Here is a 24,295-nt window from a genome sequence, read left to right on the forward strand (position 1 = left end):
CCTCCCGGTACCGGGGGTGTCCGTGACCGGGTGCCGCTGCCTCAGCGGTGAAACGCCAGGCCCTGGGTACAGTCTGTTTGTATTTCACTCGAAAAGGCCCCTGAGCTCGTGGCAAGGTCTGTGTGTGCTTCCAGCTTTGAAACGGACTTTCCTGGGTCTGAATAACTCCAGTGCAACGTGACTTTACCTCAGGACGGTGTATTCAGTGTTTGTGTGCGTAAAATGGACACAGCTGTGTTGGACGGTGTAGTTTCATTAACGTCGTGTTCTTTTTCAGAGTTTGTTTTTTTTAAACTCAAATGGGTGATGAAAAGGATTCTTGGAAAGTGAAAACTTTAGATGAAATTCTTCAGGAGAAAAAACGAAGGAAGGAGCAAGAAGAGAAGGCAGAGATAAAGCGTATGAAAAATGTAAGTATACGAGCATTTCTAATGAAACCTGAGGAGCTTTAGTGCCTGTATCCACATTTTCTGATGAGAACAAGGCTTCTTCCGCTGTCAGTGGAGTTTTTTCTGTGCTCTTATGTGTGTTTCCTATGTGATCTCTCATTCCAAAGTTTGCCAAAAATCCAGTGTTTTGCTAGGATGGCATTGGCCTTACATTGTATACGGTGCTTGGTTTCAGAGTTGTTGGTTAGAAAAGGTAAAGCAATGGATGTGATTAATGGAAGTTGCAGTTCAAGTAACAACCAGTTAAGGATGGCTTTTGAGCCAGGAATGAAAGAGTTGAGTACTACGTAAATTTTTTCATTTTGAGACATAAAAATTAATTGCATTTTGTTTTTACCCTTTCTTGCATTCCTATCCCAGTCAGATGATAGGGATTCAAAGCGAGATTCGCTTGAAGAGGGGGAGTTGAGAGATCATCGTATGGAAATAACCATCAGAAATTCACCTTACAGGAGGGAAGACTCTATGGAAGACAGGTAAGAATAAGAGAATAACTTTGTTACTGTAGGAAGAGTTACTGAAATTAACCTTTGGAAGCACTGAGAACAGGGTTTTAAAATGTCTGAAGGGGAAAAGTTTAACTTTAGCATGCAGATGTGCCATCTTGCCTCCATTCATAGAGCATGCCAGGGCACCATGCTGAAGTACTCATTAAGGCTTAACAGTATTGTGGTCCAATTTTGGCTGCTACCTAGTGATAAAATGTTGCACTCAAGATGCAGTTAAAGCAGGCCTGCTGAGTTCTCTTCAGTGCTTCATTCATCCTCAGCTTGCTTGTGTATTAAAAATGTGCATATAATAGCTTAACTTCTCACCTACTTGACTGGTTTTCTGTAAGCTGCTCTTAAAGCCTTGATTCAGGGATATTATGGAAATGAACTTTAATATAAATTAATAAAATAGGAAAAAATGCTTTCTTTTAAAAATGGAGAAAAGAGGAAAAAACACACAATCTATTTGATGGTACATGTCACGTTCCTGAGTTTATTAATTTGTCTTGTATTTTAGAGGAGAAGAAGATGATTCCTTGGCTATCAAACCACCACAGCAAATGTCACGGAAAGAAAAAACCCATCATAGAAAAGATGAGAAGAGGAAAGAGAAACGTAGACATCGTAGTCATTCAGCAGAAGGTTGTTATTACTATATTTGGGTGACATTTCTGGTAGCGTCCCAAGATGAAGCCAAACAGGCACTATGTAGAAAGTAAATAACAATAGCTAGGAACTAAAGAAATCATGTCAGGCGGATAAGACAGAGGAATTTAGACTTGTATTATTTCTTGGATTATGTTTAGTGCCCTTAAGGAAATGTCAGGGGCATACATGTGTTTGAGAGAACAGTAATCACTTTGGGACAGGGACACAGAGTCTACTTTTACTCTTTGAAGTCTGTTAAGCTACTTTCTGGCTTCTCTGAGTGAGTGGGCTGAGCTATGATCTTTGTACCTGACTGTAGAGGAAAAAATATCCTTTCTAGAAACATTCATGTTGTATTCCTCTTACTAACAGCCTTTTTCTGGTTTTGATGCAAGCATTTGTGCAAGATCTTATAATCTTTTAGTTTTCCAACACCCTTTCAGGTCAGGATTTTCCATTAAGAAAATAACAGAGCCCATGAAAATAGGTTACCAGAAGTTTCATCCTTTCTAGTTTTGCTTTTTAAAAATAGGAGCACTAAATATTTTGAATAGTAATACTTCAAAATTCGTTTTCGTTTGTTTAGGGAAACATGCCAGAGTGAAAGAGAAAGAACGGGAACATGAGCGTAGGAAGAGACATAGAGAAGAGCAGGATAAAGCCCGTCGTGAATGGGAAAGACAGAAACGGAGAGAAATGGCAAGGGAGCATTCCAGGAGGGAGAGGTACATCCACCCCTCCCTCCCCTGTGACAATCCAGCAAAGTGATGAACAGCTTCCTCCTCTAAATCTATCTCTAACCTTTCACTGTTTCATTGAGAAAAAAATTCAGAGCAAAAACTTGTAAGGTCTGATCCCCATGCCATCTTCCTGTGAATGTGTTGTCTAATGAAATTGAGTTCTTGACTTTGATTACCTTTGTAAGTGACTTCATTACAACAGATATTTCTAGGTGAATTCATTGCCAGTATTTTACTATCACGAAAAAAAAAAGAGTGCAGACCAGTTTTGCATAGTATCAGAGGATTTATTAACTGACCTCACTTCATTTCTGTTTAAATCCTGATAAGGGTACAGAAGCTCGTGTGTTTGAGAATGTGTGGTCTTTGTCTTTGAAACGTTTTTTTAAAGGATCAGCTGAAAAAGCTACATCTGGTTTTGACTGATACGCAATCAGTGGTGGTGTTGCTAAGGAAATTGAATGGCCCTGTAGTTTGTTACAGAAAAACAGTTTTCCTTTACTTCATAAGCTGGATTTGTAGTGAACTATAACATAACCAAAAAAAAATATTTTCTAGAGATCGTCTGGAGCAACTTGAGCGAGAACGAGAGAGAAAAATCAGAGAGCAGCAAAAAGAACAAAGGGAGCAAAAAGAACGAGAAAGGCGAGCTGAAGAAAGACGTAAGGAACGGGAAGCCAGAAGAGAAGGTAACGATCTCCGTACAAATGTTGTTTGGGCTTACTGTCTGCTGACACAATGGTGGAATGGAGGTATAGAAAGTGTTTTTTATTTAGGTCAGTGCCAGAATTTTAGAAAAAGAAAAAGCAGCAGGGGGAGGCTTCTACATGGTGGTGGGGGGGAAAATCTATTAAGTTCTACATGGGGAAATAAAACAATGTCATTGTGGCATATTGGTGAGTCAGTAAGGCTTTCTTTGCCTCTCTCTGTTAGTCTGGTTTCCTATAGAAACAATATTTCTGTAATTGACATTGTCTGAGTCTGTGTGTGTGTGTGTGTATCCATCATGATCCCAGTCACTTCTGAACTCTTTGGCTGAATGTAACACAATTTGGTAGAGGTTGAAGTCTCAAAATTAAGTGTTTTAAGGATTTGGGGAAGTAAATTGCAAAGGGAGGGAGAGAGATCATGTAAGTACTTCAACCACAAAAAAACCTGTAGTGAGAGTCAGGTGGGGAAGATCTGGTAACTGAGCAATTCAAGTCAGCTTCTACACATGAACCCTCACTGTACCAGGTGCTTGTAATCTATGTTCAGATCATTTTTGGTTTAAGTCTCTGTTTGTCCCAGCTTTCTGAGGTAAATAATCAGAGCCCATTCCTCAGGTGACAAAGATTGTCTAAGAGTAGCAGAAGCAGCCATGTTTATTGCTCTTCTTTCTAGTTTGGCTCATACTGAACAGCTCGTTAGCCTTTCATTTTAGTTATTTTTATTGCTTCAAATGTTCTGTCAGCTCCTTCTAACCCTTAGCTGTTTTTAGTGTTTTACGTATCTTCCTGCTCTGTCCACTTCTCTCTCTGGCATTAATGCCTTAGTTTCAGGGTGTCTGCTGTGTAGTCATCTTGCTTCTGTTTCCCAAGTGTGGCAGCACCTTTCTCTAAGGAGCACAAACCCACATTTCGTTGTGCATGAGGTGAATCACGGTCCTTTGTTCTCCTGGACATAGTTAGGTTCCACTTCGACTCCTCCCCATTACCCTTCAGTTTGTAAGGACAAATGAAAAGTATGCAAAGCAGGCGGCTGTGGCAGACAGAATTATTCTAATTAGGGCAGGGAGATGTAACGATTTCTTCCGGTTTTGTTTTCACTAGTTTCTGCACACCATAGAACAGTGAGGGAAGAATATGGAGACAAAGTAAAAATGAGACCCTGGAGTCGCAGCCCATTACGACAGCAGAGAGACAAGCTTGAGCAAGCAGATAGCAGGAAACCAGGTAGCATTTGCCACTTTATAATGTCTTCACCCTGTTCCGGGGTAGTGTTGAATTTTCAGTAGTAAACATGTATCCCTGGTACTCTATCGAAAGTGTTGTCCACTTCAGCCATGGCGGCATAACTCTGGATATTCATGAGTATGTACACATGTACCATTTCCTAAAGCAATGCTGGTTTTGTGGGTAATTGTGCAAGTGACGTATTGAATGGATCTTTCCTTTTTAGTAGTAGGAGTATTAAAAAAGTTTCAGAGTTACTTCGTTCCATGATGAAAGAAGCAGCTGACTGAATTTTAAAAATTTTGCAGTTTAATTCCCTTGCAGATTAAAAAGGGATTGTTTACACTAATTCCAGTGGGATTTGTTGTTAGAATCTAAGCTACCTTTAAAAGTTGCCTTACAGGGAGTGATGCAGTCTAAGCATCACTGATATTGTCATCTTGTAGAAGAAAATAAATGCTGAAGGCAGTATTCTGGTGTCTTGTTTTCTAAGACAGAAAATGGTCCTTGCCACACCTAGAAGGTCCTAACTGTGAGCAGAGAACTTGCACAATTGATGTAAAAGTGTCTTTGGTTACAGAAGAAAAGCTCTCTGTCTGCTTTGTTAATGTGTGTAGCTGTAAAAATAAGTGTCCCTATTTCAAGTAAGCTGATTGCAGAGTGTAATCAGCTGCAATTCCAGGTGGAGGCAGGCACTAAGTCCTTTGAAGCCACTGTCTAATCGATCAGCAGTTATCCGCACGTACTGTTTCGTGGTGGTCCAGAGTGCACACATTAGTGAGACTGTGTTGTGGTGATACTTGTTACCATGTTACTTTTTTTTTTTCCCCAAATTTTTTTTTTTAATTACACTTAGAGGGGCTTAGGCATATGTCATGTTTAAAAAATGAAAGGTCAATATTCCACATTTTTGGCTGATGATCCTGCACCACTGCAATTCAGAAAAGCTGTTTGTCTTCTGAGCAGAGTGGGAATTTTTTTAGTGTTCGGTATTTCCAGTACAGAATGTTCAGCACCAATTTAATGGCCAGAGGATGTACAGCAGTTTTCTGGGTATTCAGTCTTATAAGTAGATGTGACATTCAGTCAGCACCCTGTTTTAATTGTTATGGTCTCAACAGTAAAAGAAGAGAAACCAGAAGAGAGAGATCCTCTTTCAGACTTGCAAGACATCAGTGACAGTGAGAGAAAAACCAGCTCGGCAGAGTCTTCATCAGGTGATGAAATGCAGTTTAGTAGATGTAATTAATTCCACAGTTATCTGTTAAAGAAACTCTGTTGCTGGAGTGTGTGCCTGCGTAGTTATGTGTCTGATTATTCCTGAACAGAATCTGGATCAGGCTCGGAAGAAGAGGAGGAAGAGTCTAGCAGTGAAGGTTCTGAGGAGGAGGGAGAGGAAGAGGAGGAGGAGGAGGAGACGGGAAGCAATTCTGAGGAAGTATCTGAGCAGTCAGCTGGTGAGTACCGTAAAGCAGTCCTAGAATAGTGTGTTATGATTTTCTTTGTTTCTCATTCTGTATTGTTTTATTTGAACATTTTCCTTTTCTCTTAGTCTAGGATAGGCTGAGACCTCACAGGTCAAGATAACTAAAAAGAAAAAAAAAACCAAGTACAAGTCATATTCTATCCTTTTATATAGAGGTAATACCAATTATTCATCTAAGAAGCCAGATAGAGAAGTTAAAGCCATTTTTGTCTTCCTAAAATGGTGTAAGGCTAACAGTTCAAGTAATTTTGTAACTTAACAAATATTCTGTAGAGAACAATTCTGCACTTACTTGGGGGTGGTGAAACACAAATGTCTCTGTCATTTTGAATTATTTTCAGTTGCAAGTTTCAGATTTTTTTTTCATGCCAGTACAAATAAATTAACATAATGAAAAAAGGTTTAGTCAAAAAGCCTACTTACAGCTGTTCATGTCAGTAATGAGCAAAGAAAAAGCACAAAAGCATGCTCTGATGTATTTTTATTTAGGATCAGTTACAGTTAATAAGCAAATATTCATAAGTTTCCTGACTTAATTTATTCACCTGTTCCCATCCATGAATTCCCAGATAACTGGTAAGAATTGTGTTCCCTGCTGGCATTCTGTTGGGTTAGGAGGAGCATTTGCTTTCCAAGTGAAACAGAAGTCAAGGTCACTAACTAGATAGTGGTGAAGAAGGCCTGGCGAATTAGAAAAGCATTTCAGTAGGGATCTGCCTTACAAGGAACGACAGAAGTTGAGTTTATTCAGTTGCCCTGGATTCTGTTTTGCAGAAGAGGTGAGCGAAGAAGAAATGAGTGAAGAGGAGGAACGGGAGAATGGAAACCACATCCCAGTTGGTATAATGCAAATACTGCATATTTAAAGGAGTCTTTGGCTGAATTTTTGCAGCCAAATAAATCTATTCCTACAAATATTTAAAAATATTTTAAATTTATTTCTTGCAGCAGTTGTGCCATCATTCTAAAGCATCATATATTTGGCATTTTGAGGCCTCATGTCAGAATTAGGAATTTTGGGTCTCTTGTCCTGTCCTCTGACCAGGAAAGCTTTGCAATCAGAATGAGATTCACTGGGTCAGTTTCTCTCTCATTCTGTTAGTGTAAAGATCTTTCTACACGGTTCCATTTAACGCTGGAAATTGTATGTGTGTGACTGTAAATGAGTTCTTGAAAGCATCATCTCTGCAAAGAGAAGCAATGAGGCTTCTCAGTGATCCTATTGTTGCACAAGTTGCACACCTGTCTCGTGTGTGCGATCAGTGTTTCACTGCCCTTGTGTGCCTAAACCTGAGCTTAATTGTTCCAAACCGCTCCCCCTTTCCACGACTGATTCTGACTTGTAAAGTTACAGAGTCCAGGTTTGACCGAGATTCAGCAAGAAGAGGAGGAAGTAGGGGAGGGTACCCCTCACTCCAATGCGATGACAGAAGGAGACTATATTCCTGACTCACCGGCCTCCTCCCCCATCGAGCTGAAACAAGAGCTTCCCAAGTATCTTCCTGCGCTCCAGGTAGGGGGATCACTTAACGGAGGCTTGAGAATATCATCGGCAAATGGATTTCCCGAGCTGCTATGGTAACATCATGAACACATACTTGTGCGTGAGACAGTTCGGGCACAGTACGCCTTGCTGACGCAACATCACAAAATACACGTTCTGTGTGAAATGTTGCTGTCTCTTTTGGATGAGGAAAAGCTGTGCATGGAGCAAAGATGAGATTGCCCTTATAGACAAGAATGTCATAATACATGGGATACTCTGGTATCTTGGTATTGCTATCTGAAAATACGTACTTGTGAGAGAAGAGTTCTTCAAAATGGTGTAGCCATTTTGTTGAATTCTGTTGGTAAATTTTAACTATTCCTGTGAAGTTGCTGAAGTTTACCTTACATCTGCTTAAAAAAACCAAAACCCTCCCCCAGATGCTGGAGGAGTAAATGTTGTCTGTCTGTTTTTCAGGGATGTCGTAGTGTGGAGGAGTTTCAGTGTTTGAACAGGATTGAAGAAGGAACATATGGGGTAGTGTACAGAGCAAAAGACAAGAAGACTGGTTAGTATAAGTGGTCTCCAGTTATTATCTTCATAATATTTAGGGCTGCAGTTGTTAAGGCTGCAGTTGCTGAGTTACCAGGTTGCAACTTTTCAGAATTTGATGTAAGTGTTCCACCAGGAGTCACTGTAAGCACAGCTTCTGATTAGAGAATTCATAAACACAGCAGCTGGTGTGCAGCGAGTATACACTGCAGTGTTGTGTTCTAGAAAGAAATTTCACTCTTTTGGATTGTTGTCTTGGATTTTATTCTTTAAACTTGGCAATCATGTGGTGGTGGTGGGTTTTTTGCTTTTACTTTGCTAATCTGAGACTTGACTCTGCTTCTTGGCTCAACATAATGTCTTGAGTAAGAGTTTTCATTCCAATAAATTAAATGAGCGACAGAACACTGGGGGATCTCTTAACGTGCATTTTATTAGCTATGTGATGGGAAGTCTGCAGTTAATAATTCCGTTTTCTTTGCAGATGAAATTGTGGCTCTGAAGCGACTGAAAATGGAAAAGGAAAAGGAAGGCTTTCCCATTACTTCGCTTAGAGAAATAAATACTATTCTGAAAGCCCAACACCTAAATATTGTCACTGTCAGAGTAAGGCCACATTCTTCTATTTCTTCTGGTTTGTTCTTGAAATATTGCTTCTTGGCTTTTAAAATGCCTTATAAAAATGTTAGCATTCCTAGCAGAGCTTGTTTCTGGAAACAGTTATATACTGCCCATAAAACTAAATAGACAGTGCTTGTCTCTGCTGATATTGTACAAAAGTGAGCTGCTTTTTTTTCCATAGAAAAATACATTTTTCTATGGATTTTACCAATTGCAGGCTCCATTTATCCTCTTGCCAGTAAATTGATAAAATTAATTTTTGCATGCTTTTTAAACACTGTGTGCTTGTTTTGATAATTTGTTTCTATGTTTTAGGAAATTGTTGTAGGTAGTAATATGGATAAAATCTATATTGTCATGAACTATGTAGAACACGATCTCAAGAGTCTGATGGAAACCATGAAGCAACCATTCCTACCAGGTACCATTTGTCATAGTCTGCTCTAATTCTCAAAACTGGCAAAGTGGCCAACTCCAGCCTCAGTGTCTTTGGGCTGTACTGACATCAGAGAAGTGGCTTTGTACGGTGACGTGCATTGCCTTGGAATGTCCTGCGAGTGTTCTTTGGAGCAGAGACTTGGTTGCTTTTTCTCTGTTTGATCTGTTTTTAGTGACACCAGAAAGGATTGTAGGCTGGGAGTGCTGATATTCATAATTTGGCTGATGAATCCAGTTTGCATCCTTAGGGTGAAGGAGAGGTTCAGATGTGAAATTGAGGGAGTTTCCTCTGTACTAAACTGGAAAAGAACACTGCGTTTTGATTTTGGCCACTTCCCAGGTTTTTGAGAGGCATTAATTTCTAAGAATTACTTGGATACATTCCAGGTATCCAAATTAATTTACTTTATTGTCAGTTCTGTGGGTTTAACTGCTTTTGTTTCATGGTACGGTCTATACTGTGCTTTTACCCTGACATCTCGTTCTTCCCCCTGCCCTCTTCTCTGTTCTCAAAACAAATAGATTTCTTCTCTTAAATGTATTTGGCTTCTTTTTATCATTTCAGGTGAAGTGAAAACCCTGATGATTCAGTTACTGCGGGGAGTCAAGCATCTTCACGACAACTGGATACTTCACCGAGACTTGAAAACTTCCAACCTGTTGCTCAGTCATTCAGGCATTTTAAAAGTAAGAATTACATGAAATACACCATGCTTACGAAAACGCTTGGATTGCAAGATTACACTGCCTGCACGCTGTTTTGCATTGGCCTTGAAGAGGCAGGAGGTGTGGCTGGTAAAACGGATGGTTGCCAAAGAGGGAACTTTACTATTGGAGAGATTGCCTTGCCTTGCCACAGCTGTAAGAGTTACGCCTTTTTGAAGGCAGGAGGCCATGCAATAGCCGATGTGGCCAATGAATATTGGCAGTGTTAGTAAACAGGCTGGTTAGGGTTGGGAATGTTGCTGATACCGCTTTTCCCTTAGGTTGGAGATTTTGGACTGGCCCGAGAGTACGGATCCCCGCTGAAGCCCTACACGCCAGTGGTCGTGACGCTTTGGTACAGGGCCCCAGAGCTGTTGCTGGGAGCTAAGGTATGGTTTTCCTTGTTCCTCTGGCTGCTAGAGGAATGACTCTTCAGACTAACTTTATTTTATAATTTATGAACAAAGTATGAGTATGTGTGATTCTTTATATTGATTTGGAGGTGGAAATTTGGATCTTCAGTATTATTTTTTCCTAACAACACAGCTAAAAAGGTTCCATCTTCCACAGACAGAAGGTGGGTGGGTGACAGATTGAGTTTTTCTCCTTTAGAACGCTGATGTGGCAGTGCTGCTGGACTTCTCATGGACTGCTGCAAACTGGCACTTTTTTTTTTTTTAACCTTTTTTGCTGTTGTGGCAAAATAAGGGCTAAGGAGCTCTCTGAAAGAGAGTGCAAGTTAGAATGCTAGTTGTGATGCTGTCTGTGAGTGGAAAATTAAAAAAAGGCAGCATTGTGGAGACTTTCACGTGTCATCCTGACATATTTGTGTCTGTGGGTATTTATTACTCATAATTCACATTAATTTTAACTTTAATACAGTTGAGACCCATGCCTTGGGTATTGGAGTGATCGGATGTGTTCTGTTCAGAGTGGTAGAATCTTCAAAACAAAACCAAACCACCCCAGACAAACACATAAAACCCCGAACCAATCAGTGAAAGTACCTTACTGATTTTACAAGGTTTAATGTGTTCCTTTTCAGGAATATTCAACGGCGATAGACATGTGGTCCGTGGGCTGTATATTCGGCGAGCTGTTAACCCAGAAACCGCTGTTTCCAGGGAAGTCAGAAATCGACCAGATTAACAAAGTTTTTAAGGTAACATTTTTAACAACTTTGGATTCTGACTGGTTTTAGAGGCAGGTACCTTAGAGTAGTAAGAAATTAAAAGGGCTTGTTGCTCTTTGACAGACATTCAACCTTAATGAAAGGCTCATTAGTCTGATTGCTCACTCCTCAGTGCTGATAGGCAGCGAAGATCATGAGTTGTGTTTTCTCTGGGTATTTACCAACTCCTGTAGCTACATAACAAATAAGCAGAAGGGGTTGCACTATAGAATTAATTTATTGAGGAAATGTTTTCCTTGACAGGATCTGGGTACTCCAAGTGAAAAAATCTGGCCTGGTTACAACGAGCTGCCGGCAGTGAAGAAGATGACGTTCACGGAATATCCCTACAACAACCTGCGCAAGAGATTCGGAGCGCTCCTCTCTGACCAGGGCTTTGATCTGATGAACAAGTGAGTGCTAGATCCTGGGGTGTCCTTGGGAAGATGTGTTCCCGTGCTGGGATAGTGGTCGGAAATGATTTGCAGTGAAGCACGGTATGTCGGTGCATTTCACCTTGTCAGAACATGCTGCTGTGTTTTGAAGTTTGTGACATTCCTTGTAACAGCTTTATTAAGGATACCGTGCTCTTACCATCTGCTGTTAAACCTCAGTCCGAGATTGTTCTTGCACACCTATAGCCTAGAAGAATAGATAAATGTTTCAGTAGTAGTTCTAGCTCATTCATGTTGTTTATTTACATGGTGAGTCAGCTGTCATGCAGTCTGCTGCTGGATCCTGTTAAAAAAATTTACAATTCAAGAAAGGAAAAAAACCCAGTACATCCCAGAGATCATATTAAAAAATTAGGAAAATAGCAGTCTTGGTTTTTTTTCATAGGTTTTCAAAGTTAACTAGTTCTGTCACATCTGATGTTCTGGCAATTCTTTTAACTGACTCCACTGGTGCATTCTGATTGCATTCCAAATAATTTTACTTTAGAAGCTTTACAATGGCTTGAGATATTTTTGTTCCCCTCCCTACCCTAATCGTCCCTTTAAATTTCAGGACATGAACTGGTGGAAATTATTTTCAGATATTATTTAAATTTTTTTTTTAATTATTTTTTTGAAAAAATGGGGGATTTCCAGTCTTCCAAATTTTCAAGAATTGTGCTGCTTCAGGTTTCTGAATGAGTTGTGAATAATTGATTGGCAGTTAGGTAACCTTTCAGGAGGTCCACGCACAACTTGTCTTCATAAAGAGGGATGTCACATCAGTGCTGCTTAATTGCTCTGGTTGTGACAGGGCTCTGTCTTCATAATTTTGGCTAAGAATGACAACACTACACTACTCCTGGAGGTCTGGAACTTGCAGAAACACACAAGCAAGCGTCAGTGGAACTCATTCCATGTACAAATCTTGGATAAATAAGCATTTACCTCGTCAGGGCCAGATACTGTTTGGTAGGATGAACAGTATAGTAAACTAAGTTTCTGTATTACAGAAGGTTTAAAATAACCACAAGCTGTACAGTCAAGTTACACTGTATTACAATATTTTATGGTGTATCAATATAATCTCAGTTTGTCTTCTCTAAAAAGCAAAGTAGCACTGTCAAAAAATATTTTAATTGAACCATCCTGGCTCCCTTTGGAGCTGTATCTGACTACCCATAGGTTCTGAGCTGTCTAACAACGTACACCTCTGTAAACAGAGCCTGACAAAAGCTACTGCTGAGCTGCAGTTCTGTTAATTCTAGGTTCATGTAGGAAGCTAAGTGTTAGATCGCTGATGTCAGCAATCATACCCATTAATAGATTTTTTTGTTAAAAATCAGAAAATTCTAAATTGTACTTCTGAAGGCTTTATAGGCTCAAATTTTGCTTCTTTCTGGCCCTCTTCTTCCCTATTTCATTGTCTTCTTAATTTCTTCTCAGCTTTTTGACATACTACCCAGCCAGAAGAATTACTGCTGAAGATGGTTTGAAGCACGAGTATTTCCGAGAGACTCCCCTTCCGATCGACCCCTCCATGTTCCCCACCTGGCCAGCAAAAAGTGAACAGCAGCGGGTAAAACGCGGCACCAGCCCGCGACCCCCCGAGGGAGGCCTTGGATACAGTCAGTTGGTAAGTGGAGCCGATTGAGGCCATTTCTTGTGTCCTCAGACGTGTCCAAATCCTGATTTTGGAAAAATTTCTGTGGACTGCATTTTGTCAGCCTTCCGGGGCTCAGGATCCTAAGCCCCACCTGTATCTGCATGAAAAAGACACTACAGCAGTCCCGTTTTCCCTGTTCCTTTTCAGAGGGTGGTTGCAATCACTGTTGTGTTCACAGCGTCATCATTTCAGTATGTGATCTCAGAAAGAAACGGTGCCTAGTTTTATCACAATGCAGAATAGTTTTTCTTCTGAAAGTGTACATTGTTTTACACTTTCCACTAAGCTTTTAAAGTGCTGATTTATTTTTGAAAAAAAATAGTATAGGTCACAGTTCCTGTTTATACAGTGTGTTCACTAATTTTTTTCTCTTTTAGTGGTGCAGTCAAAAGTGGGTATAAAAACCAGGTGTACACTTGAGATGCCTTTAGAAAAAATAACTTCTGAAAAAGCAAAGTGTGAAGATCACGAATTAACACTCTGCATTGACCTTAGCTATGATGCCACTGAATCAAACACTTGTTTCCCATCTCCTAGAGATCCTTTGGTGGTTTTTTTTTTTTTTTGGTTTTTAGATTTTTGTGAGAGGTAAATGCACCTGTATGGCCACTTACTGATCAGGGAATTGGTTTTCGCAGGGTGATGATGATCTGAAAGACACGGGTTTTCATCTGACCACCACCAACCAAGGAGCATCTGCTGCAGGACCTGGTTTCAGCCTCAAGTTTTAAACTTAACGTGAAGGAGGCAGGAGGGAAAAACCCAAACCAACCATTCATGTGAGTGGATTTCTGAGTGCCCCAGTTCTGTTCTTGATGTCAGGGGGGATAGATGGTTTTTACAGAGAAAAAGTCAAACGTCACCACAGCTTCAAAGGCTCTTGCTGGGTGTGGAGTATAACTGCTGCATTCCATTGAGGACTGGAACTAACCTGAAAAGCCAAGGATCGTTACAGAATTTGACAAAGGAAAACTTGAAGTACAATCCTGGAACAGTTCCTGGTTTATTTTTAGGTTGTTTTTTCTTTTTGTTGGGTTTGTTTTGTTCCTTGTAAATTTGTAGAATTAAAATACATTTTTAATTGTTTAACTGTGTGAAGGATTCCATTTCTTCACATTCAGCAAACGTGGATGGTGGTGGCATTACATCTTCTAGAGTGAAACTTATTCCCCCCCTGCTGCCCCCAGATCTGTGCTGACACTATTGCAGCCTCCTGGCAGCCTGGGCAAACAACTTCTTTAAGGAAATTGTATGTGTCTGAATAGAGTTGGGGCAAAACACCGTAACAGTTCAGAGTTCTCTCTCCTGTTGTGCGCCTTGGAGAGAGCGAGGCTGGGCTGGGCTCAATACTCCCCACAGTATTTCTGGGTGCACTCCGGAGCTGACACTGATGTCTGGTACACGTGTATTTATGATGGCACTGGTGCAAAAGTAAGTACTCAATTGTTTTATAAATCAAAAAGATTTACTATGGACACTTGAAACCTTATTTTCTATAGAAAGCTCTTTCAAATGTGCCCCTTTTTCCATCAGAAGAGCTTACCTTTACTGATAGTGTAACACCATACTCTGGTCCCTTCTCGTAAGATGAAAGACCAGAGGAATCGTGTTGTGGTATCACAGTGGGCCGAGTCCCTAACGTATAATGCTGTCATGCTGGGACCAGGAGGAGCTGGAAATGCCGGGGTATTCGTGCAGTCAGCACTGGGCACCAGTCCAGGAACAGGATTAACTCAAATTACAAACATTCCATGGATTTTGGTGCATTTTAAGAGTTTGCCTGCCAATGCTAATGCTGCTTTCCTGCTGGATGGGGCACGTTTACCTCAGCACTGCGGTGACAGGGGGGAGGATGGTGATGGCAGCCACCTCCTCACTGCTGAAGGAGTGGAGAGGCCGATTGATCAGAGACCTACAGGACAGGTTATGAGGCACTGCTGAAGGAGGTAAATAGTTTGTTGGAATTACAGGAGTAATAAATGCAAACCACAGGAAAGCAGTTGGGGAAAAAAGATGTTCTGTGGATACTTGAACTGAACACGTCAAAACGTGGAAGGGAGTAATGAGAAAGGGTTTGTTGTGACCATACATCCTCCTTCTGAGAAGTGAAAGAAAAAGTAATATTAGGTCTTACACTTTTTTATAAGTTCTTCTAGTCTATGCACCAGGATCTGAAAAAATGACAGCAAAACTTACAGAGTATAACCTGTCATTTTCCTTCCACAATACCTGCCTCCATTGGAACACAGCTGAGCCATGGCCCTGTTCATCCATTTGTCTGACAAAGCGTTATGTTCTTTTTCAGCAGTCCACAGTGATCCACACAGTTTAACTGCAAAATCTGACACTTCACTTTTTTTAAAAAAATTTAATTCTCTGTACAGCACATACTTGGTAAACTCTTTATAATTAAAACTAATTTGGAAAAGTTTTATGTTCCAGTACTCAAGTCTCAGAGTCTCTTTTGCCCAAGGTACGGAAGCAGCTGATGCAGAAGTTCAGTTGCACTACAGGAGATTAAATATCAAAGGCCAAAGAAACATTTTGAAAGAGAACTGGCAGCAATTGAAGTGCTCGTTCCAGGGCTCTCCTCAGTGCTTCAGTCTGATTCTCCAGGAATATGTTGTCAAGATTCGTTCTTTTTTCTTTACTATACAAGTGTAAGTTCCTTCATTAATGGCATTTGCAATGATGCTCATGTGATCGTCATTTAGGGATAAATAACCTGGATATGAGTACTCCAGAAGCTCCTTGTCTTTATACCAGCTGTCATGAGAAAAAGAACAGAAATTAAACCACAGAACGCCCAGTACTGAGCAGCATGTGTTAGTGGTTCTTTCTCCAGGCAGGTTTTCCATGATAAGTGTACAGCACAGGTGGGACATTAACAGGGTGAATTTATATTTCAGGTGGATGATGTTACACCAGGGCCCTCTCCTGAGTAATTACGGTGCTTGAATCTTATTGAAAACTGATGGGAATTTAGGTCCTCAGTCTAAACTAACTCAGTTTTCAATACATCCAGCAATAACACACTTGGACATTAGTAAGCTGACAAATGGAAGGGGTAAATTTAAGCCTGCAGTTCTTTGCAGAAGAGGGGTCTGTGGTAAGAATTATCTTTGTGCTGTATCTGTGAATTGGGTTTTATCCTTTCTCACCTCAGCTCGCTTATCTCCGATAGCTCTGCTCTCAGCCTCACTGCTTTGCGGTATTACCAACAGTATTTGCACACTCCCTTCCCCCAGCTCCCAGCCACCCCTCTGGGTGCCCGATGGCACCTTCACCAGCAAATCATCTGCATTCTCATCTACGCTGGTTTGTCGTAATTCCTCATCCTTTTTGGGTATGTGAGCAGCAGAGTCTCCTAAAGGACTGAAATAAATGACGGAGCACTTACTAAACTTTGCCTTTTTTATGAATTATCTTCTGTCCACAGCGGAAGGTGACGTTCCTGCCTTCAGACACAGTCTTGGTTTTTGTCCTTGGTGGGGGCAGAGTAGGGGGAACCGTTGGAAAGGGGAATTCTGTCCACCAGAGGTGAGAGAAAGAAATGGCAAAAGTTAGAACATCTCATTATCAAGCTTTAGTCATTCCAGAATGCTTTCACAGAATTCTATTATTGCCTAAGGAACCTGAAAAGTGTTAATTTACATCAGCATCTCCCTTCTGCAGCTGGGAGCTGGGTCCAGAAGGGAACCCATCTGAGGCACACGGAACAGGTGTGTTTTCAGACACTCCCTATCACTGCTTCATTTAAAGTAGAGAAGAACGGGACACTTAAATTGTCTAGTCCACAAATGGTTAAACATAAAAGCTGCTTCCTCTTATCCAAGCCTCCACCTTGGCTCAGATGTCTAAGGAGCCAGCGCTGCTGTGCTGCTCTGCGGAGCTGGATGGGGCTGGGCACCTGCGTGCACTGAGCTCTGGGCTGGAGTTGAGATCCTGCCTCTCCCTGCAGCAAACACAGCCTAACTTCTACCTCCTCCTCTGTGCCAACCCCACCAGGAATCCCAGAAAAAAAAGTTCAATACCATAGCAGAAGTCACAGGCAGAGGGACAGTGCTTTTTCATCAGCTTCCTGCGCTTCTCGCAGAAACCTTTCTGTGCCCACGATGGGCACATAAATAATCTGTCTTTACATCCTGAAAGAGAAGGAGACAAGGCATGAGTGGGATTGGGGTAGACTTTCTTCTGAGAAACAAATGGACATTTCACCCAAATCAGATTGTTCAAGGGAAAGGGCGGAGAGTCCCTCAGCACAGCACCATCGTTACACAAGCAGGCGGCTGGACACTGAGCCACGTTGGTGCAGCAGCATCAATGATGCAAGAGAGTTGCTATTTTTAAGTCCTACATCAGGTAACGTTTGAAGAGTAGCAGACAACGTGGCAGAGCCTGAGCAGATCTTTCCACAGCCCATTTGGTTTGTGGAGGCTTTTTTGTCATGTTCTATTAATCCAGCCCAAAGTCCAGCTGTTTGCCTCCCCCTCCTGTGTGTCTCAGCTTGTCCTTCCCCTCTGTGCACCTGATGCTCGCAGCCACACAAACGCAAGCTAGGGCCCTCCACGGCTGAGGTTGGCCTTTTCTTCAACCTTTATTCTGCCTTCCTTACCGTAAAGTCTGTGAATCCCCCAGACTTCGTCCTGAGAGATGGTCTTCTTCCCCGTCAAGGTGGCATTGATGTGCATGAGGGCGTTGGGGTTCAGGGAGTGCATCAGTCCCAAGGCGTGTCCTATTTCATGAGCCGCTACGTGGACCAGATCTGTCAGCCAGACACCTGGGAGGGAAAGGGAAAAACGGGCGGCACTGTGTGATGAAGTACATCTGCTAATCCTGGTGTAAAACCAGAGGAAATCCTTTAGCACTGGGACTGTGTGGTCTTATCAAAGGTTGCCCCAGTTTCATCTTCTCTGTAGCTGCTTGGCTGCAAACAGAAAAGCCAGTTCTTTATTTCCACATGCTTCTGATTTCAAACAGCAGGACACAGCAGCAACGGCAGACTCGGGGGGGGGGGGACTGCTCGGAGCCTCGTTTGAATCGAAGGCAAGTGCCCCGCTAACAGTTATTCTTGTCGGCTTTGTGCTTTGTTCCCGCAGCCCCGAGCTGAGACTGGAAAGGGCTGGTTGGGACCAGAGCTGAGAGTGGAAAGGGCTGGTTGGGACCAGAGCTGAGACTGGAAAGGGCTGGTTAGGACCAGAGCTGAGACTGGAAAGGGCTGGTTAGGAATGGGATTGCTGGCGAGAATACTCCGGTCTGAAAGAGCCTCCAGCTGACCTCTGCAAACTCAAGCTTCTCAGTAGCATCTTGAAGGCTGCTTCCAGCAGAGATGGATTTTAACTGAAGGATGACTCAAGAGTGTTCTTACACCTATCTTCACTTATTTGGTGAAAAGCAAAATGTCTTACTTTCCAAAAAAGTACCGAGTTGGTCATATAATATGAACCAAATTTTCTAGTTAGTCAGAGACCATCTGCTTTTAACTACAGTTAGATTTGACATTGCTTAACAAATCAAGAAGCAAAAAAAGCACCAAGCTCTACATAACACAGACATTTTTAGGTGCCCACAAACCCAAAACCACTAACACGTAACTGGCCGTGCCAGCCCGTGGAAGTCACACAGCACAGCCCTTCTCAGAGGTGCACCTGCCTGGGCAGAAGCCTGTGGAGTATGTGGCTGAACAACTGAGTAACTCCACTGAACTGTTCAGAAAGCAGCAGCACTGCCGCCACACACGGTCCCTTATAGCACAGAGCAAGACCAACAACTTCACAGAATCACAACTTCTCAAACTACAGAAACTTACCCCCAGTTCTTTGTCTCTTTCCAACAGCAGGTAAACCCCAGAACAAGGACTAAAGATCTAAATCCCATGGGCATTCATTCCATGCTCCCTGGGACCCGTGTTACCTTTTTTCCAGCTGAAGCGGGTGTTCCCCAATATCCAATATTCATGGTCATCGAAATGGATTTCCCCATTGGGTGGGAAGAAGGCGTGAGCAAGTTCCCCTGTTGTTCCGTCAAAGCAGTGGTGGATGAGGGACTCCAGGCAGTCTGTGTGATTGATGGAGTAAAATCCTGGGGGAAAAGCAGCAGATTTAGTGTATCTAGCAGGGCAAGCCCAACCGGGACACAGACATCTGTAAACTCAGGGTTTACTAAAAAAGTCTCTTACAGTGTTCCACATGCTTTCTAACCTACAGAGCCACAAAAGGAAAAATAAATGCAAAGCGATTGTCAGGATGATGCAACTGTGATGCAAACGCCCTGTGATGACCCTGCCTTTGGAGCTGTTTCCAACAGACACAGATGAGGCCACTTCTCAGAAAGGAATGCTGAGCTCTTCTTGCAACATCACATGAAAGTTTTGGTTTTTTTGGTTTTTTTTGAGAGAGGCTGGACAGTGAGATGACAACCCCAGGATGTAATTGTTCCATTTAAATGTCAATAAGCGGATAGCCCTGGAGTCATAGCTGCTCGCCCTCTTTTTGCTCTCCTCATGATAGCGTCACAGTGTCCCCTGCGGCCACTGGACCTGGGCCACCTGGAGCTCACATGGCAGCAGGACAGGCCCCCGGGAAGGCTCATCGTGTGCTTGTAAGTAGCGTCATGCAACACGAGTGTGAAGAGCGTGTTGCGAAACGGTAAATCCGCTGGTTATCTGCACAGGAAACAATTATTTCTCACAGACCGTAAATCCCACAAATAGTTTACATCTGGGGTTGAGGCTGAGCAGATAACATCTGCAGCTAGAAGCAGTTTCTCTGCCTGACTGAAGGCAAATGATGCCCCAGCCCCTGTCTGGGATGTCCTGTGAGTCCATACAGCAAAGGAGGACCACCTCCTGCCTCCGAACTCCTCGTTCACGTACTAAAACCCTACGAGTTCATATGGAGGTAACACACACAAGAGCATCCTGTCGGTCCCGGCGCCCACGCAGTCTTACCTATTTTCAAGTCGCTGTCTACGTGTCGCGGCACTTCTCTGAAGCTGAACGGTGACACTTCACTCCACATCCGGAACGCCGCCGCTAGTCCCCTGCGCGTGTCCCTGGCGCTGATGAGGTTTCTCGGGAAGGACAGGATCCTGTAGGAACACAGAACAACGTCAGGAAAACGCTCAAACATCAGCTGAGGGCTCTCAAGGCTGCAGCAGACAATCTCGTCCTTTCCATCCACTCTCAAGAGTAGCTTGAACTGGATATTGAAAATATTTAATAAAATAAATTAGTCCGGCAGGGACTAAGACATTAGCGGTATTCTTTACAGTCACGTGTGCTGGACTGCAGCTTTTGCCCCTCCTCCAGCACTCCATTTGAGACAAGGTTCTCTTGGAAACCTTTTTATCCCAGCATCTCAGTCCGCAGGGCAGTGCTGCTGGAGGAGGAAACCACCACCTGTCAGCAGCTGGCCGGGTACCTCCCGTTCCTAACGCTTAACCTCCCACGTGTGTGCACACCCTGAACTGTAATTCTCGCAGGCAGAGCTTTTGAAAGAGGGTTCCGACAGTCTGATGGTAAAACAAGTTAATTCCTTTGAAAAAAATCTCATCACTTGGGAGAGAGACTCAAGAGAGGTTTTTTCTTAGGCCACAGGTACGGATGCAGCTGAACTGCGAGGAAACTCCTGGTGCAGGACGGCAGCTGCACCATGGAAATTACAGACGGCTCCTAGAAACTTACCTTGTCCCAGGGGAAGATCTGCATTCAGGGAACTGCCTCAAGTGCAGCAACTGGGAAAAGTTGTTTACCTTCTGCTATCCCCTCGGGTTGTTTTTAGCTATGCTCTTTATGTTCTCCCTTCGGCCCAGCACACCCTAAAGGGAGCAGAAGGTTTCGTATCAAGCCAGGCTCTTACTGAGTGTAAACCTGGACAGTCAAGACCATCCTGAGGCTGTTTGGGATGAGAGTAAAGGGGGCTTCGTTCTCTGCTCAGCCCGAGGGAGTCAGGGTCACGCCACCCACTCATTCTGTGTTTGGGCTTCCAGGCAGAACGAACCCCGTGCTGTCCATGGGGAAGTCACCGTGGACTGGTCAGCGCTGCAGCATCGCCCGCTGAACACCACAAAAACCACCGCACAGTGAACAAATCCGGGCAGTGACAGGGACAACAAGATTTCTGTGTGACTGCTGGTGTAACAGCTCCCTGAAGAACAAGAGGTGACTGAAGCATCGGCCACTCCTTCCAAATTATCCTGCTTGAGTCCTAGAATTGCCAAGGGCTTTTAATTGTTTATTTGCCAGTATTCTAAGAGTTGGCATCCTTTCCTGAAGACAAGAGAGATTCCTGAAAGCACTGAAATTCCTGAAGGATTGTAGAAATCCTCCCTACCTGAGAGTGGCTCTAGCAGCCATCCATGCGCTAGCACATGGACTAGCAATAGTCCTGGGGTCAACATCTACGGCAGGAAAAACTCCGACCCCAGTGTCACTTAGAAAATGCTCTTAGGGCTCGGGCAAAGCCATACTTGTATGTCAGGTTGAAGTGGTCCCATTTCAGGTGCCCTGGCGTGATGGTGTACCGTTTCCTCCGCGCTGGAGGCTGAGGTGGGAAGACTGGGCTGTGCAGAGCAGCGGCACTCGCTCCGTGAAGATCACGAGATGCAGCATCTTCCTTAAAAAGACAAAACAGGAGGTTAAAAGATGGGAGAGACTGTAGGATTGAACAGTGTAAAAGAAAAACCAGCAGGTACAGGGCAGTGGGAGGCTGGGGAGCACGGCTGGGAGTCCTGCAGCCGCTCCGCTCTCCTCCTGGAGCAGTGCGGATGGAGCAGAAACGAGGCTTCGGGAGGCTGCTGGCCACAGCAAGTGCTGCAGCTCTTCCTGGAAAGTTTTCATTTCCTTTTCACTTTGCTATTGCTCTCCAACCTCACCACAGAAGAAATAAAATCCCGGACAAATGAGGAAAACAGGCGACCCTTTGTGCAGAGAGCTCTTCATAAAGCTGCACTGCGGGTCTGAAATTCCTTCCAAGCAAAGAGGAACCCTGGAAACCTTGGAGAGCTTTTAAAGCCATCATACAGCAAAAGACATAAAATTTGGTGACAGGTCTGACTCAGACTATAAAGACCTTTCAGTCCTGAGAGATGGAGGTGAAAGAACAGGACCCAACCCGGTTCTCTGGAAGTCTCCCGGCTCTGCCTCCCCTTTCCAGGACTGACACTGAGCATCGCTGGCTCATCTTCACTCCAGAGGCACCAAGACTGTTAGGAAGCGATATTTATAGTGGCAGTGACACAAAAGCTGCACCAGCCTCACAGCACACCGTACAGAAAGCAAGAGCTGTTTCATTTTACTCATGGAAGAGCTGAGGCTCTGAGTCTCGAAAGAGCACATCCCTGGTCTCACAGCAAGCCAACAGCAAGAAAAGGCAAGAAAATGAGTCAGAAACGGCTGCTGCTTCTACAAGAAAGACTCCTGCGGCCCCATGGGAGAAGAATGATTGACTTTTCTATGGCCATTAAGCTTAAAACCCTCAGGTCATACGTGCTGAACAAAACATCTGTGTCCCTAAGCGAGCTTATCCTCAAAATACAAAATGAGGGGTGACTCAGGCCCAGCAGCGATCACTGAAACCTGGGTCTGACCCAGTCACCAGATCCAGAGGGTGCAGGGGGTTGAGTTCTGCTCAGCCTCTGCTCTTTCTTCCACCTGCCGCTGGTACAAGAGGATGCTGTGAATTAAGAACGTGTTGCAAAAGGAACTGGGAAGGGTAGGCACCGCACATGGGCTGTAGCTCGGATGTAGGGTTCTGATGGAGATGGAATGACCCAGTTAAAAAATCCACAGTAGAATTTGGATCAAAGGATCTGTCTGGCTGCCAAAGAACCCAGACTACGGGAATACCCAGAAGTGCAGAGGAGGTCGGCTGCTCCCGGGAGGAAAGGCTGCGGGTTAAAGTCTCAAACATTCCCAAAGCTGGGAGGTGCCAGCAGGACAAGGTGCTCCATCCCTCTCTCAACAGCTGCAATAAACACCAGCACAGACAAACTGGTCACCGTCCCTGCTCTGCATTGTTCGCCCTGGGCAGTCAGACCTCTGTTAATTAACTTCATTAAGTTGTGATGAATGCAATCCATCCCCCTGCCTCTGTCCCAGTCATGCAGTTCCCCTCTCATCAGCTAACCAGAAACAGACCCCGGAGACTGAGAACCAACAGGCAAAAGCCCTGAGCTGGTCATGCCAACCAGTGCTGCTGCCAGGGTCTAGATAAACACAAACAACAGGAGAGGACGCCAGCACTTAGGGAAGATTAGGTTTGAAGAAGATTAAAAGCTAAAATTAAGCTAAAAGCAAAAATTAAGATCAGCTTCTGAGAGTCCAGAGCCTTGCTACAGTTCCCCTGAATTCCAGTCTGTCCCAGCATGTCTTGCTAAGGGATAGACCCTGAAACAGAGTTAAAGTCAGGTAACAGTTTCTGCAGGTCTGGCACTAACTCCCGGCTCAGATCTCGCACCACGAGCCCTGCCTCTGGAGCTCCCAGGAAAGCTCAGCTGCTGCAGAACTCCGATCTGCCACATCATCCCGGGCTGGGAACGCAGAACAACAGTCAAAGCTCTGAGGGAAAACACCCCAAAGCTTTTCCATTCACTGCCTGGTTGTCCACAAGCTGCATGCACATCTCTAATAATCCCACTCTACTCAGATGCGTAATTACCTTTTAGGATCATTTGCAGAAAGGGGCTCAAACAGCCACAGACAGATCCTGTTGCCTTAATGGTTACTTACATATTGTTTACATTGCTTCCTGAATTTATCTGTCTCCTAAAAAGAACACACAGGCACACATGTGTGATGTCCCCACCTCCCTTTTGAGCATTTGAGAATTAGATCCTTTCCCTTACCTGACTCCTCCAAACCGCAGCTCCCGTGGGATCTCCCACAATAACCAGCAAAGCCACCGCAGAGAGTAGGCAGAGAAATCCCACAATGGTTCTACAGCCGCAGCTCTTCCTTCTGTCTGCAGAAACTTGTTCTACTTGATCCATGTCCTCCTTTAACACTTTTCGGCAGGAGATGCGACAGACACTAGGACACTCTCCCCCCCGAAGGCATTGGTGATCCCTGTGCTCACAGCTGCATTTGGAGCATTTCTGAGCAGCCCTGCAGTTACTGCCACTGGAGTTTCAAAAAGCTCTAAAAAAAAAAAAAAATTAAAAAAAAATGTAGACTTTACATTAAGCCTCTTTCCAATGTGCCAAAGATTCTCTCAGCCCCTGCCAAGTGGTTTCATGTTACTGCAGCTGAAGTTCGGGCTGGCGGAGGGAAAGCAGCAAAGTGAAACAAGCTGGGATGGCCATGAACTCTTTTCTTTAACCAACTGCACAGAGGACAGATCTGCAGTTGTCAGCTTTATGTAATGAAAAAATTGGGGGAGGGGGTAGAAAAAGGAATCCAGAAGCCAGCATCATGGCCCTGGAATGTTTCATGAGGGATGCTGAAGGCTGGAAGAGCTGTCATTCGTCAGGGGCTG

General features: G+C 43.6%; 2 protein-coding genes across 2 annotated transcripts; one reads left to right on the forward strand and one right to left on the reverse strand.

The window, feature by feature from the left end:
* The first annotated feature begins 299 nt into the window (after nucleotides 1-299).
* On the forward strand, nucleotides 300-13,812 carry LOC104470638 (cyclin-dependent kinase 11B-like). The gene is given in 20 exon segments (XM_010085631.1): nucleotides 300-410; nucleotides 810-925; nucleotides 1,458-1,555; nucleotides 2,175-2,313; nucleotides 2,887-3,017; nucleotides 4,140-4,262; nucleotides 5,384-5,479; nucleotides 5,591-5,719; nucleotides 6,523-6,588; nucleotides 7,097-7,124; nucleotides 7,126-7,261; nucleotides 7,712-7,802; nucleotides 8,271-8,392; nucleotides 8,723-8,828; nucleotides 9,411-9,532; nucleotides 9,832-9,939; nucleotides 10,596-10,712; nucleotides 10,986-11,134; nucleotides 12,602-12,791; nucleotides 13,460-13,812. Coding segments are annotated over 20 exon segments (2,271 nt in total). The 3' UTR covers nucleotides 13,553-13,812.
* A 1,600-nt stretch (nucleotides 13,813-15,412) lies between these two features.
* MMP23B (matrix metallopeptidase 23B) lies at nucleotides 15,413-23,810 on the reverse strand. Its single transcript, XM_010085632.1, has 8 exons — nucleotides 23,667-23,810; nucleotides 21,291-21,436; nucleotides 19,771-19,910; nucleotides 18,735-18,902; nucleotides 17,437-17,601; nucleotides 16,856-16,966; nucleotides 16,222-16,348; nucleotides 15,413-15,587 (listed from the first exon to the last, which is right to left on the reverse strand). Exons 1-8 carry the CDS (start codon nucleotides 23,808-23,810, stop codon nucleotides 15,413-15,415), a joined length of 1,176 nt encoding a protein of 391 aa, XP_010083934.1.
* Nucleotides 23,811-24,295: the final 485 nt, after the last annotated feature.

The sequence above is a fragment of the Pterocles gutturalis genome, unplaced genomic scaffold, assembly GCF_000699245.1.
Source record: "Pterocles gutturalis isolate BGI_N339 unplaced genomic scaffold, ASM69924v1 scaffold15930, whole genome shotgun sequence".
NCBI classification, from domain to species: Eukaryota; Metazoa; Chordata; class Aves; order Pterocliformes; family Pteroclidae; genus Pterocles; species Pterocles gutturalis.